At 39.2% G+C, this 13,600-nt stretch overlaps 2 protein-coding genes across 2 annotated transcripts; one reads left to right on the forward strand and one right to left on the reverse strand.

Annotated features, from left to right (window-relative positions):
- Positions 1 to 222: 222 nt before the first annotated feature.
- Positions 223 to 6,949, reverse strand: LOC121733607 (beta-secretase 1-like). Its single transcript, XM_042123903.1, has 9 exons — positions 6,722 to 6,949; positions 6,336 to 6,455; positions 5,571 to 5,723; positions 4,135 to 4,309; positions 3,543 to 3,763; positions 3,316 to 3,390; positions 2,150 to 2,257; positions 1,187 to 1,321; positions 223 to 584 (listed from the first exon to the last, which is right to left on the reverse strand). The coding sequence occupies exons 1-9, from the start codon at positions 6,854 to 6,856 to the stop codon at positions 276 to 278; spliced, it is 1,431 nt and encodes a 476-aa protein (XP_041979837.1). The 5' UTR covers positions 6,857 to 6,949; the 3' UTR covers positions 223 to 275.
- A 5,148-nt stretch (positions 6,950 to 12,097) lies between these two features.
- Positions 12,098 to 13,274, forward strand: LOC121733823 (replication factor C subunit 3). The gene has a single exon (XM_042124201.1). It carries the CDS (start codon positions 12,177 to 12,179, stop codon positions 13,242 to 13,244), a length of 1,068 nt encoding a protein of 355 aa, XP_041980135.1. The 5' UTR covers positions 12,098 to 12,176; the 3' UTR covers positions 13,245 to 13,274.
- The last annotated feature ends 326 nt before the right edge of the window (positions 13,275 to 13,600 follow it).

Genomic DNA, 13,600 nt, shown 5'->3' on the forward strand with positions numbered 1-13,600 from the left:
AACTGTCAAACTGACAAATGTCAAATTAGTACAAAAATACGGAAATGAATTGCAAGCAGAGTTGCATTTTGCGATTTTAGGATTTTAGAAAAATGAATCATATTATGATTCATATCATGATTCTTCAACCGCGACCATTTTAGCCCCGCAGTTCTAATATCAAAATCAATGTAAAAAAGTACTACATTTGATCTCTAGGGAAGGAACCCCCCCCCCCCCCCCCCCTCTCCCTATCCTCCTCGGCGATGCCTTTGCAATGTCACACGAAAGAGACATTACGTTTCTTGCTGCACCAGAGCCGCTTGGGACAGCGAGATTTGTTGGGACCTCGGTAGAGGTCTGATTAGTAAAACTTTGATACCAGGGGCCAATAAATATATGACTACCGCGACTGCTATTATAGAAATGGCACAGAGGATCCATTGGGCCGCTTTTATGGACTCTGCCACGTCGGGCACAGGCTTGGTGAGTTGGCAGAGGCTTGATAATGATGAGGAGATGTTGAAAGGGCCGGTTATTTTCGTTTTGGACCCGCAATCCGACGGCCGCCAGCCAATCCAACCTCCGGAGCGGTTGAAGAGCACCTAAAATATAAATAAAATACTTTTAAACATTACAAAATTATTACGGTCAAACTATGTTTCAAGCGCATATCTAATGTTGATATTATGCTATACAAAAATATTAAATTCTGCTTAATTCGATCAAGTACTACACAGAACTTATGTAACTGGATGTCCCCGGCAATTTCCTTCGCAGAAATTAGTTTATTGCTCGAAAGTTAGCAAACAATACGAATACGCCGTACTGTTTTTACCAAAGACGTCGACAACAGTTGTCACACAATTGCACGACACAAACAGCTGGTATAAATGTTGGACAGCAACTGAATAAAATGCACTTTCCTTCTTCGACTGAAATTCTGCAACTTACAACTCACAAAACTACCCTCGTGTAGCAGTCAAACAGAATTTCTGCCGACTCACAACTCACAAATTACGCTCGTTTGGCTTCACCTTTACTCTTCTTAAATAATAATACTAGGTTGTCAGAAAATGCTCTTAGCAGTAAGACTGCCTATTTGTATATAGTTTTCCTATATTGTTTTTAAGTTGTACAAATAAAGAATTTTCTATTCTAATCTATTCTAATACTACTCGTAGGTTTTAAATGTAATTCTACTCACTTGAAGTCCCTCCATCGCCGTATATCCCAATACAGTCTCTTTCCCACCAGCCTCAAGGCCCAGCTTGTAACAGAACTCCGACACGCTACCGCTGCCCCTACTGTTGTTATGTGCTGACACTACACGCATGAAGTTCTGTAAATAAGTCATAATTGAATAAAACCTTTGGCAAAATATTATTAAAAAGAAATCTTCTGTATTGTACATAAAGTTAATATACCTACCTAGAGCGGAATAGAGAAACAAAGGCCTGAGCAAAAGAGATGTAACTATCAGTAACACTGCGTGGTAAAAAGAGACGTGTGATACATGACAGCAGCACTCTTTTTTTGACGTCCAGTCGGTACGTGCCGCACGTTGACAATTTAATCTCGTAGAATACATGTTCAATCATGCTTGTATAAGTGTATACGTACACCTGTGTGAAAAATATGTGTACGTATACACTTACACATATTTTTCACACATATGAAAACCAATTTTGCTTACGTTTGACAGCTCGAGATTGTTGCTCTATTCCGCTAGGTATATTAACTTTATGGTATTGTACTATCATGAAGTTAATTCATTTGCAGATGGCACACCTACTTGGTTTAGTCAAGTTATGTCAAACCCAGCTATCAGATCAGGGTTAGCGTGCGTTTCCACGGAGCTTAGCGGTGCCCAAATTGACCAATCGTGCTATTCCAGCGGAATGACAGCGAAGTGGAGCAAAGATTTCGAGCATGGTGATTGGTCAATTTGCCACCGCTAAGCTCCGCGTCAGTGGAAACGCGGCCTTAGCATTGTTAATTGCAACTGAAACTAATTTAATGATATTTTAAAAGCCCAAAATTTACAAGATATATCATTCACATTTGTTACATTGCTGATTGCACATTGTATTATATTCTCTTTTGCCTTTTGGTACCTAAAGTAAAATACAGATGCGGTCTGTTCAAATATTCTTAACTAAACAATTACCTGTGCAGGTATTTCCAGCGTAAAGTATGAATTATCTGCTTCAGTGCTCAGTAGGTCAATAGCTAAAGATGGTAGAGACCAGTCTTGGGGCTCAGGCCAGCATCCAGCCTGGAAAAAAATATACTAAAAATTATGGGATATGTGTGTGGTGGCCACAAAGGAAGATTTCCGACCGAGCGAGGTGGTATGTTCGGTCAGGCCGAAGCCCACGTGATACACTTCAGCTGTCGTATATTATATATATACCGACGCGCTGAGAAAACTTCGATAGCGCAATGCAGGAATGTTAGGCGAATTGAGGGTACCGCCACATCACTCCCCCCCGAAGGCCGGAGGTCGAATCTTGAAGTGTTGTCGCTTGAGTCGCCAGTGCCAGTGAGTTCCAGTGAGTCGGAACTGTTGCAGTGAGTCCCAGTGAGTCGGAACTGTAAGCTGCTGCACGGGATCCAGTAAGTCGGATAAGCTGCCGTGCGGTGCCGATGCTACGTGCTGACCAGGAGAGATGTGTGCTCTGCTTGCTGACCGGTCGGTGTAGAGAGAAAGCCCAATGATGCCGATGCGGAGTCGCCCAAGCCGCGGTACGTTGCGGCTAGTGGACGAAGTACCCGATAAGGCGATGCTGGCTGGCGCGGTGCGGAGGGGCGGGGAGTGATGATGATGAAGGAGGCGTGTTCTGTCGAGGGTCACCAATGTGGGAATAATGCGTGGCGACCCCAAAGGAAGATCTTCCGACCGAGCGAGGTGTTATGCTCGGTCAGGCCGGAGCCCACGTGATACATTTCAGCTGTCGTATATTATACCGACGCGCTCAGAAAACTTCGATATCGCGATGCAGGAATGTTAGGCGAATTGAGGGTACCGCCACAAGTAGGTATTTTAGGTCTATTCTCGTTAAGTATGCAGTGAGTCATCAGCACTATATACAAAATTGTAAATTTTCACCAATTTCCACAGAAAAATTGATGAATAGACAAAAGTGCATAGAACTAAGAACACAGATTAGTAAAATGCACCCTAATACTACCTACTATATTTTTTGTTGCGTTTACGACTATTGCAAAATTTAATTTTGGTGTTGCATTTTACATGTAAAATCAATGTGTGATTAAGTGCAGTATACACTATACAGTATAGTGTATACATTGTTATAAATTATAATAACTTACCTCTCCATGATACCAAAACTCATCTAAAATTAAATTGTTTGATGCTTGTGCTGAATGCCTGAGTTGGTCAACTACCTGAAAACAAAAAAATAAACAAAATATATTTACACAGTACAACCAACCTACAGAGAAGAAAAAGAAAGAAGTAACCAATATAAAGAAATAGCAATTTTCTAACCAATAATAATATTAAAGATCTCATTTAGTAGAATAATACATAAACATACCTGTCTAAATACCGAGTCGGGTAATCTTATATTAGTTGTACCGCTGTCCACTATGCTCTTCTCTTCATTTAACTTCACACAGTTATCTTTGTTTATATCAGAACTGTCACTACTGTTGTTTTCCGATGAGTTCAAGAGTCTAACTGATAGCACACCTACTTCATACCATCTCTTTTGTAAAATGGGAGTTTTAAAAATGTTACTTTCCTCAGGAAAAGTGTCTGTAAAGAAAATGTTGAATGATGTTGGATTAACAATTCCTACTTCCTTTGTAGGAATAATTGTTGTTTGGTCAACTTTGTTGTGTTAATTAATTGTACTTTTATATAAATTATTAAAATATTTTAAACATAATCAAAAATAAAATAATAATGCTGATTAAGGATTCACAAAAGTTCTATTGACTGTCACTTATCAAATTGTTGTGATTTTTTTATAACAATAATCACAGTGTGGTCTTACTTTGACCTTCCGTTAGAATAATATCAGGCTAGCTTTCGCCTGTGGCCTTGCACATATTAATACCCATATTATTGAATTTTGAAAAATCCTTTCCTAGTGGATGGCCTGTATCAAGCGCAAATTTTCTTACCAAGCATTTTAAAAACTCCATAGTGGGTGGAGTTAGTCTGACTGAGTGTGCCGCATAACTTCAATTCAAACGAAACTGGCTTATCCAAGTACTTTTCGAGTGAGTCCAGCCAGGAGCCAACTATAACATTTTCCCCCCAAGCCCCTACAGGCAAGTAAGCTAAACCAAGGAGACCCTGAAATCATTAAATAGTATGTCTTGTTACTATGCAGTTAAGTAAAGAAGCGCTTACACAGACAACAATTGCGGCAATGGAATGAATCTGGAGCAATTAGTGAAGCAATATGGCGCAATTTTAATAAATTGCGGCAATTATTTCGGCGATATTGCTCCATTTCATATCGCTCAATGTCGCCGATACGAATTGACGAATATCCGATGGGCTTGTGTATGAAGTATTGCCTAGTAACTAGTTGATGAAGTTGCGTTATATCGCTCAATTGTATTGTAATGTATTGTGCAATATTGCTGCTTGTTGCCAAAAATTGCTTGATGTAGTTGTGACGTCAAATTGACGAGAATTGACTGGAGTGGAGCAATTTCAATTGCCCGTATAAGGCTGGCCTCACACAGCCGGAATGTCTTTCTGAAATCTGAATTCATATTATTAATTCAGAATGACCGGAATACCATACAATATCAGTACGCTCCATACAATTTCAGATTTTTTCAGATTATGAATTTCATAGATTGATCTGTGAGAATATGAATTTCCGATTATGAAATTCCGGCTGTGTGAGGCCAGCTTACCTTACGATTCCTAGGCAGTTGACAGACCAATGTCATTTGGTCTGATCATGTCAATTTAATGTTAATTGTGATCTGTTGGCTGGGTTTGACGTAACGCGACCAATATGATTTGACCAAGTAATGTAGGCCTGCAATCTGCCTATGAACTACGAATAATAAAAACTAAGGAAAAGTAACTCCGTCAAAAAACCTTGCTCCACATTCCACAATACTTGTCAAAAAAGTGTACCTTTGGTACACATTTCAATACATTTGCAATATTTAGGTGACCTTGAGTTGTAATAATTTACTATTATTTATTCAACAAATGCACTAAATCAATATAAAAAGTAGCCAGTAGCCGATTCTCAGACCTACTGAATATGCATAATATAAAATTTGGTAAAAATCAGTAAAGCCGTTTCGGAGGAGTACGGTAACTAACATTGTGACTCAAGAATTTTATATATAAGATACTTTACTGATTTTTAAAATGAATAATATTATACTTAATTTTAATACCAGGAGAAAAAATGTATAATGCCTGAATTACATTTTTCTTTAAGTATATTGTATTTATAATATATATTGTATTTATAATATATATGTAATAAATACCTTAAATATTTACATTTCCTGGCAATTAATTGTGAAATGAATTATTATAAAATATTAAAATTACAAATAAAATAATACTAAGAACTTACTTGCCATCCTGAGCCATTCATGAAAAACTTGTGACTTTTGGTTATCAGAGCAATGTCTGTCCTAACCTCTGGTACATTTGACAGAGATGGGAACTGAACAAAATCCGAAACTAGCTGACCAACCCATGTTCCCTGAGAATATTTTGCTTGGACCTGTAAATATAGCAAACAAAATTGATGGAAACATTACATGACCATATTTTATATTAATAATTACACTCTTTACAAGATGTAGACATAAATGATAAAACTTTCTGCAGCTAAATTTGTTCTTTGATCAGCAGTAGGACAGCTTAGTTTAGCGGGTCCATCCGGGTCAGGATGGGAACCTGCCTGGCTTAGCTAGTTCCGGAGTCGAGGTGAATGCTTCAGTATGCCTAAGCGTTCCCTAACTTTGGTGGCAGTCCAGTCCCTTTTGAGGTAGACTGGCCGGTTATGAAGGGGCTCTTGTGTTAGACAGATCCAGGACACTGCTCCAGCTAACTGAGGCACACCCCCAGGTTGAGTTGAGTTGTATAGAGGGATCTCTATATATGGCTGAAGGCAAACCGCAGTTGGTTTTAGTGGGTAAGAGTCCCACATACCCCGGGGTGCTCCAGCTAACTGAGGCACACCCCCAACCTGGGGCAAAAAGGCAAAAAAAAACTTAGTTTAGCTTAATCCTAAAAGCAGAATGTAGGATAGGCATGTGCATTTGACACCTATGTACCTACCTATTTGTACTACATTTTTATTCTTAAAGATACACATAGTTGAGTACTTTACCTCTTTTCCTTTGTGATAGACACTTGATGAATTGCCCGACTGGAAATAAATATTGCTTTCCTTGCGAGGGTACGAAGCAATAGCTAATGTTGTGCTTCCAGTATCCACTAAGACGCTTAACTGAAAAATACATAAACGAAGTGAAGTGTTGTAAAGGTTACAATGTTATCTCATTCATCAATTTTTCCCAGCCCGTCCCATCTCATTAAGTCCTTATTAAGGATAAACATTTCAATTATTGTTATTGTTTTTCCAGTAACTTAATTAGAGGTACAACATATAAGCAATGAAAAACTATACTCAGTTTATGTGTATCTTTCATAGATAAACATTTTAAATTCGATGTAGTTAGGATTAGGTTATTTTTAATCAAAAGTCATAATTACCGTTTGTGGAGGATGTCCTATATTAATTTTTAAAGCGTAAGCTTGGCCGGCATCACCAGATAAATTAAACTCGTCGCAAAATACTTTAGCAATAATACAAAACACAAAAACGTAGATTATACTTAGATATAGCATTGCTTATTATATGGTGTAATAAGTTCTTAATTACGTATATCACAAAATAAACGATTAAATAAACATATTCTTGGATAACTTTTGATGATATTGTTGTTAATTATTTGTAAATTGTAATATAATTTTGCAAAGTTTTTTACGGATTCAAATATCGACTTTGACATTTGTTTGGCTTCAATTTTTTTTATAAAATTCGACAAGGCCACAGAATACAAATTACTCACGGCTTGGTACTACTAATATATTCTGTGTCACGGCTGTTTATATGAACGTGGCGAGAAAAGGAACTAACGCTTCTATCATACAAAAAGTATTCGTATGATAGAAGCGTTAGTTCCTTTTTTCCTTCCCAAGAACGTAATTTTTGACAGTTCTCCTTTACCAGCAGGTAGAACAGCGCACATTGACTGACATTGACACATTCAATTAAAGCCTTGTCGAACTGTAGAGTTTTATTTCAACCTCTATAAAAGTCAATGATTTCAACAAAGATTAGGTACCTATAGCTTGACCGCTGTAAAGTCGACCCTCGTAGAATACTCGTAAACTCCACTCGGGCTAACTTGTCGCTAGCGGTCATTGACTCCCTGTCAAAAACTTGTCATTTTCCATATGAAACCACGATTGACAATATCTGACATTTTATTGTCAATCGCGGTTTATATAGAAAGTGGCAGGTTTTTGACAGGGGGTCAATGACCGCTGGCGACAAGTTAGCCCGAGTGGAGTTTAGCATACTGAATGTATGCTACGACTTACGAGGGTCGACTTTACAGCGGTCAAGCTTTAGTCATTCATTACTGCCGATCCACACTCGCGCGCGACAGCGCGCCGCGGACTGCGGCGCGGATCGCGCATTCTGCCAAATTTACTGATCCACACTCGCAAAGTTCGCGACATGTACGCAATGTTGCCACTTTTTAATTTCTTCACTTTCTTGACGCACTATAGATTGCGCCCTTGAGCCAAATTTATCTTACTTTATATTATAAACTAGACGTCCCACGCGGCTGCGCTCGCGTAAATTATTAGGAATTTTACGGAAATCGTACATTTTTTCGCAACAAAATAGCTTATCTCTCTTCACGTAATCTACTCTATATCTGTGCCAAATAACATACAAAATTGCTTTAGTAGTTCGTGAGATAAACCCTTGCTAATAATTTTCCGTTTTAACCACATTTCCTCTGTTTCTTCGGTCCTATAAGTTTGCGTGATAAAATAACCTATAGCCATCTTTGATAAATGAGCTATGTAACACTAAAATATTTTTTTATCGGACCAATAGTGCCTATGATTAACGTGTTCAATCAAACAAATAAATATTTTTAAATCGCTTGACAAAATTGAATCTTGATCTAAATGACTATGAAAAGTACCAATGGGTCATAATAGGCTCATAATCCCATGATGCATATAACTTTATAAGGTATAATATGGTAGTGATGATGAATGTAATTTGCATAGTAGCATAAGCTTTCCGTTCTTAAAGCAATGCAAAGGTGTTCTCTCAGCACCTTCCCAATCTAATCATGGTACACCTTGGTGCAAAATCTTACTTGTTGATTGCATATGCTTAGACTACTTCCCATGAAACCGAAGTTTCGTGACATGTGACAATATGTTTCCATATAAATTTTAAGGAGTTCCCTCGATTAGTCATGGCTCCCAGCATCAGATCACTTCTGTGAGCATAGTACCAAATTGGGATGACATTCTGTACGCCAAAAGAAAAATTTTGAAAATCGGTTCACAAACGGCGGAGTAATCGTTGAATATAAAAAACGAACATAACACCTCCCCCATTTTGAAAGTCAGTTAAAATTGTAGCCTATGTGTTATTCTGATGTATAAGCTATATTATTGTAAAGTTTCATTAAGATACATTCAGTAGTTTTTGCGTGAAAGAGTAACAAACATCCATACATCCATACATCCAAACAAACTTTCGCCTTTATATTATCATAAAGTATATAAAGTATAAAGTAATAAAGTATAAAGTAGGATTAATTATATTCTATTCACTAAACAATGCTGGCATGTTTTGTATGGCAAAAGCCCTTATTAAAATAAATATAAAAAAAAAATCTCTTTGTCGCGACTCGCGGGACAGAAAACCGACAACAATCGGGGAACGGGCCGCGAAGTGCGAAACATATGCGAATCGGATCTCTCACTCATGCTTCGCAGGAATTTCGCGGCGCCGCGGCATCGCGCACGGTTCGCGCGCGAGTGGCGATGCGGTCGGGGAACCAGCCGCGAAGTGCGAAAAATATGCGAACCGGATCCACACTCACGTTTCGCGGAAATTCCGCGGCGTCGCGCGCGGTTCGCGCGCGAGTGGGACATAACATTCACCTTAGAGGTGAATGTTATGCTGGCACTTCACATGGCTATTTGTATACGGTATTTTGCTAATAGCTATTTGTTGTATTTGGCAACATTATTGACGAATACGCTGCAAACAAACAAATAAAGGCAAATATGACCTTCCACACACGGCCGTCAAAATATAGCAAACTTACAAACATTTAAATCTGGTCTGTGTTCTCCAATACAATGTCGGATGTCAGCTGTTAATTATTGCTATAGACTTCGAATATTTATTACAAAAAATTGGACCACTAATCTCCAAAAAGGTTACAAAATGTTGTTTTCCGCTCTTATAACACTGAAAAATACTGAAAGTTCGCTGAAAATCACATGAAATTTGAAAATATACTACCTGTTGTCAAGTTCACAGCATCAGTTTATTTGTGTACTTACCTATAATTTAAAGTCTGTCATGAAAGTGAAAAAATTAAAAAGTGGCAACATCGTAGCGTCATCCCTTTTTTCTTAGATTGATTTGAAAGGGATGACACTACGATGTTGCCACTTTTTACTTTCTTCACTTTCTTGACAGCCTACTTTTGATGTGCGTCAAAAACCGATAAAAGTACGGATGACGGATAGCCTATCCAGGATAGGTACGTGTATTTGGTATTGGTCATATTTGTCAAATAGCCAAATAATAAGGCCAATTATAGGTACTTAATTGTCAAACATACCGTCTACGACATGGTGTTTGGTGAATAGGCAGCCGATTATATCAAATACCCAAATGCAAATAGCCATGTGAAGTGCCAGCAAAGATTTGCACAATCTTCTTAATAATATTATTATGAAGATTGTGCAAATCTTTTTCATTTTTATAGCCGTTACAGTTATACTTACAAATTAAAAATAACGTAATATGGTAATCGGTATCAAATAATATTAAAAGACGTGTATGAATTTTATAGCTGTTTATTTTACATAATATAATAATAATATTATTAATAATAATAGCCGTCGTGTTTGTCTCATTTTTTCGCAGCTTGGCAGCTGAGTGTCAACTTCATAATTGAGTGTCATGTTCTAAAATACCGTATCAATAAAATACTCTATGATAAAATACTAACAATTTTTGTCAGATTTTAGAACATGACACTCGCACTGACACTAATTTTTAACTTTGCGCATGCGCAATGTGCATTGAAAAACGAAACGAACACGACTAATGTACCGTTGTTACTAGTTATGGAGGGTAGATGGAGGAGAACTATCTTATATCGGCTGTACACTCTCGCCGAGAGCTCTCGGGCGAGAGTCCCGTGCGAGAGCCCCTTGCCCGAGTGCGATCATGTATATTCTCGCTTAATTCAATCGTAACATTGGCGAAAACGTATCTACGATCAATGATCATTGATCACCATTCACCATTCACTATGCATCGAAAGATATAATTGTAATCCAAAGATCTTAATTTTATTTCTCACAGAATATAATAACTGATAATGACGTTTATTATTGTTATTTTTCTGTTCTGCACTGTCTAGTGGCGCGACTAGTAGTGAGACGCGAGAGTAGTGAATGCGTTCGCTAGCAGCGCGACTAGTTATAGTGAATCGCGTTGCTCGCGAGACCCTTTGTCTCGGGCGCAAAATACTGTTGGATATGTGTGGTGGCCAAAGGAAGATCTTCCGACCGAGCGAGGTGTTGTGCTCGGTCAGGCCGAAGCCCGCGTGATACATTTCAGCTGTCGTATATATACCAACGCGCTCAGAAAACTTCGATAGCGCGATGCAGGAATATTAGGCGAATTGTGGGTACCGCCACATCACTCCCCCCCGAAGACCGGAGGTTGAATGTTGAAGTCTTGTCGCTTGAATCGCCAGTGCCAGTGAGTTCCAGTGAGTCGGAACTGTTGCAGTGAGTCCCAGTGAGTCGGAACTGTAAGCTGCTGCACGGGATCCAGTGAGTCGGATAGCTGCCGTGCGGGGCCGATGCTACGTACTGACCAGGAGAGATGTGCTCTGCTTGCTGACCGGTCGGTGTAGTGAGAAAGCCCGATGATGCCGATGCGGAGTCGCCTAGGCCGCGGTACATTGCGGCTAGTGGACGATGTACCCGATGAGGCGATGCTGGCTGACGCGGTGCGGAGGGGCGGGGAGTGATGATGATGAAGGAGGCGTGTTCTGTCGAGGGTCACCAATGTGGGATATGTGTGGTGGCCAAAGGAAGATCTTCCGACCGAGCGAGGTGTTGTGCTCGGTCAGGCCGAAGCCCGCGTGATATATTTCAGCTGTCGTATATATACCGACACGCTCAGAAAACTTCGATAGCGCGATGCAGGAATGTTAGGCGAATTGTGGGTACCGCCGCAATACCAACACCGGACCGAGAGGGTCCGAGACAGGCGAGACGAGGCAAGCGCACCCATTTACACTCTCACACTCAGGCCGCCTCGCTGTGTCTCGGCGAGAGTGTACAGCCGACATTATATGGGGGATATTTGAAAAAGTGTCCAGCTGTAGGTACCGTGTACGCAGTAAATAACAGTTGAAAAATCCTCCAAGAGTGGCGCTAGCTGCACCAAAGGGTATGGAAGTACGAATGTAGCCGTTGCCCGTTGGTGACAAAATATAAATTGAAGTTTTATATTAAAATATAACTTAAAATAGCTAAAATAAAAGCTGCTAAATGATTTAATATTTACCCTGTTGCTACTGTAGCGCCTCCCTAATTTAACGCATTTCAATTTTTAGCGGATATTTTTTACATACAGAGATAGTAATTCTTCTCCATCTACACTCCATAGCCGTAGTAAAAAATGTAATGTAAAATTTCGCGCGTTTTTGTCAACTGTCAAAATAATATGACAAATTGTCAACGTCACGGATTTACCGTACGCGACACGCAAAATATAAACCGGCAAAATTTGTTTACACTTTACGCTCATCCATATTTGTAAAAAAGCTGTTTTTTTAGTGATTTTATGTGAATTTTTACAAGAAAAATGAGTCTCTGGGTTGATAAACATCGTCCAAAAGACCTAATGAAGCTCGATTATCATAAAGAACAGGCAGGACGCCTCAAAAGCCTTGTGCAACAGAGTGACTTCCCACATCTTCTCGTTTATGGTCCTTCGGGAGCTGGAAAGAAGACTCGTATTATGTGTTTACTTCGGGAACTATACGGTTCTGGTGCAGAGAGGTTGCGACAAGAGACTATGCATTTCACAACGCCCTCGAATAAGAAGATTGAGATCATGACAGTGAGTAGCAACTATCACATAGAGGTTAACCCAACAGACGTCGGAATACACGACAGAGTTGTTATTATGGATTTAGTCAAGAATGTAGCTCAAACACACCAAATAGATTCATCTGGACAGCGTGAATTTAAAGTAGTTATTCTAAATGAAGTTGACGACTTGACTAAGGATGCTCAACATGCGCTACGTCGCACGATGGAGAAGTATGTGAGTACTTGCCGCCTTATATTAATAGCTAACTCAATATCAAGGGTCATACCAGCTATCAGGTCTCGTTGTTTGACTATCAGAGTACCTGCGCCTACAGAAAATGAAATAGCTGCTGTACTCCACAATGTGTGTAAGAAAGAAGGGCTGACATTACCTTCGGAATTAGCACTGCGTATAGCTACATGTTCAGACAGGAATCTTCGCCGGGCATTGTTGATGTGTGAGGCATGTAGAGTTCAAAAATACCCCTTCACACCGGATCAAAAAGTTACCGAACCAGATTGGCAAGTATTCATAAGAGAAACGGCATCAATGATTTTGTCAGAACAGAGTCCAAAGAAATTAGGAGAAGTTAGACAAAAACTGTATGAGCTTATTATTCATGGAATACCTCCCGATATGATTTTTGCTGGCTTACTAAAAGAACTTGTCCGAAACTGCGATATGGCCATGAAGTGTCAAGTCGCTAGCTATGCAGCTGAATATGAACATAGAATGAGGCAAGGAAATAAAGCAATTTTCCATTTAGAGGCCTTTGTTGCTAAGTTTATGGCTATTTATAAGAAATTCATGGAGGAATCATTGGGAGATGCATTTTAGGTATTAATAAACATTTTTTTCATTATTATTTTCTTAGTTTTATATTTATGAACCAAAATTTATCTACAACCATAACAGCAAAGAGCATAAATGTAACTTATCATTTTTCCTGAATATTTATTTTTAATTTTAAGTAATATTACAATATCACTTATTTTGCTTTAAATATTGAAGTACTAATATGGTACAAAATTTTACAGTAAGGCTGGTTTTATAGTTAAGCGTTTCGGCAGCGCCGTTGGAGCGCCGCGCGTTCGAAGATGTATGGGGGTAGTAGTTGCGTTTCTAAGTCGCGCGCTTGAGCAGCGCCGTTCGCCCGTATGTTCGTTACATCTTAGAACGCGCGCGCTCCAACG

Source organism: Aricia agestis, chromosome 14 (genome assembly GCF_905147365.1).
Source record: "Aricia agestis chromosome 14, ilAriAges1.1, whole genome shotgun sequence".
Taxonomy (NCBI): domain Eukaryota; kingdom Metazoa; phylum Arthropoda; class Insecta; order Lepidoptera; family Lycaenidae; genus Aricia; species Aricia agestis.

Coding starts and splice junctions, on each gene's coding strand:
- LOC121733607 (XM_042123903.1), bottom strand. CDS start 6,856: ATGCTATATCTAAGTATAATCTACGTTTTTGTGTTTTGTATTATTGCT. Junction 4,310..5,570: donor TGAATGGCTCAGGATGGCAA/GTAAGTTCTTAG, acceptor TAATGATTTCAG/GGTCTCCTTGGTTTAGCTTA. Junction 3,391..3,542: donor CCGACTCGGTATTTAGACAG/GTATGTTTATGT, acceptor TTTTGTTTTCAG/GTAGTTGACCAACTCAGGCA.
- LOC121733823 (XM_042124201.1), top strand. CDS start 12,177: ATGAGTCTCTGGGTTGATAAACATCGTCCAAAAGACCTAATGAAGCTC.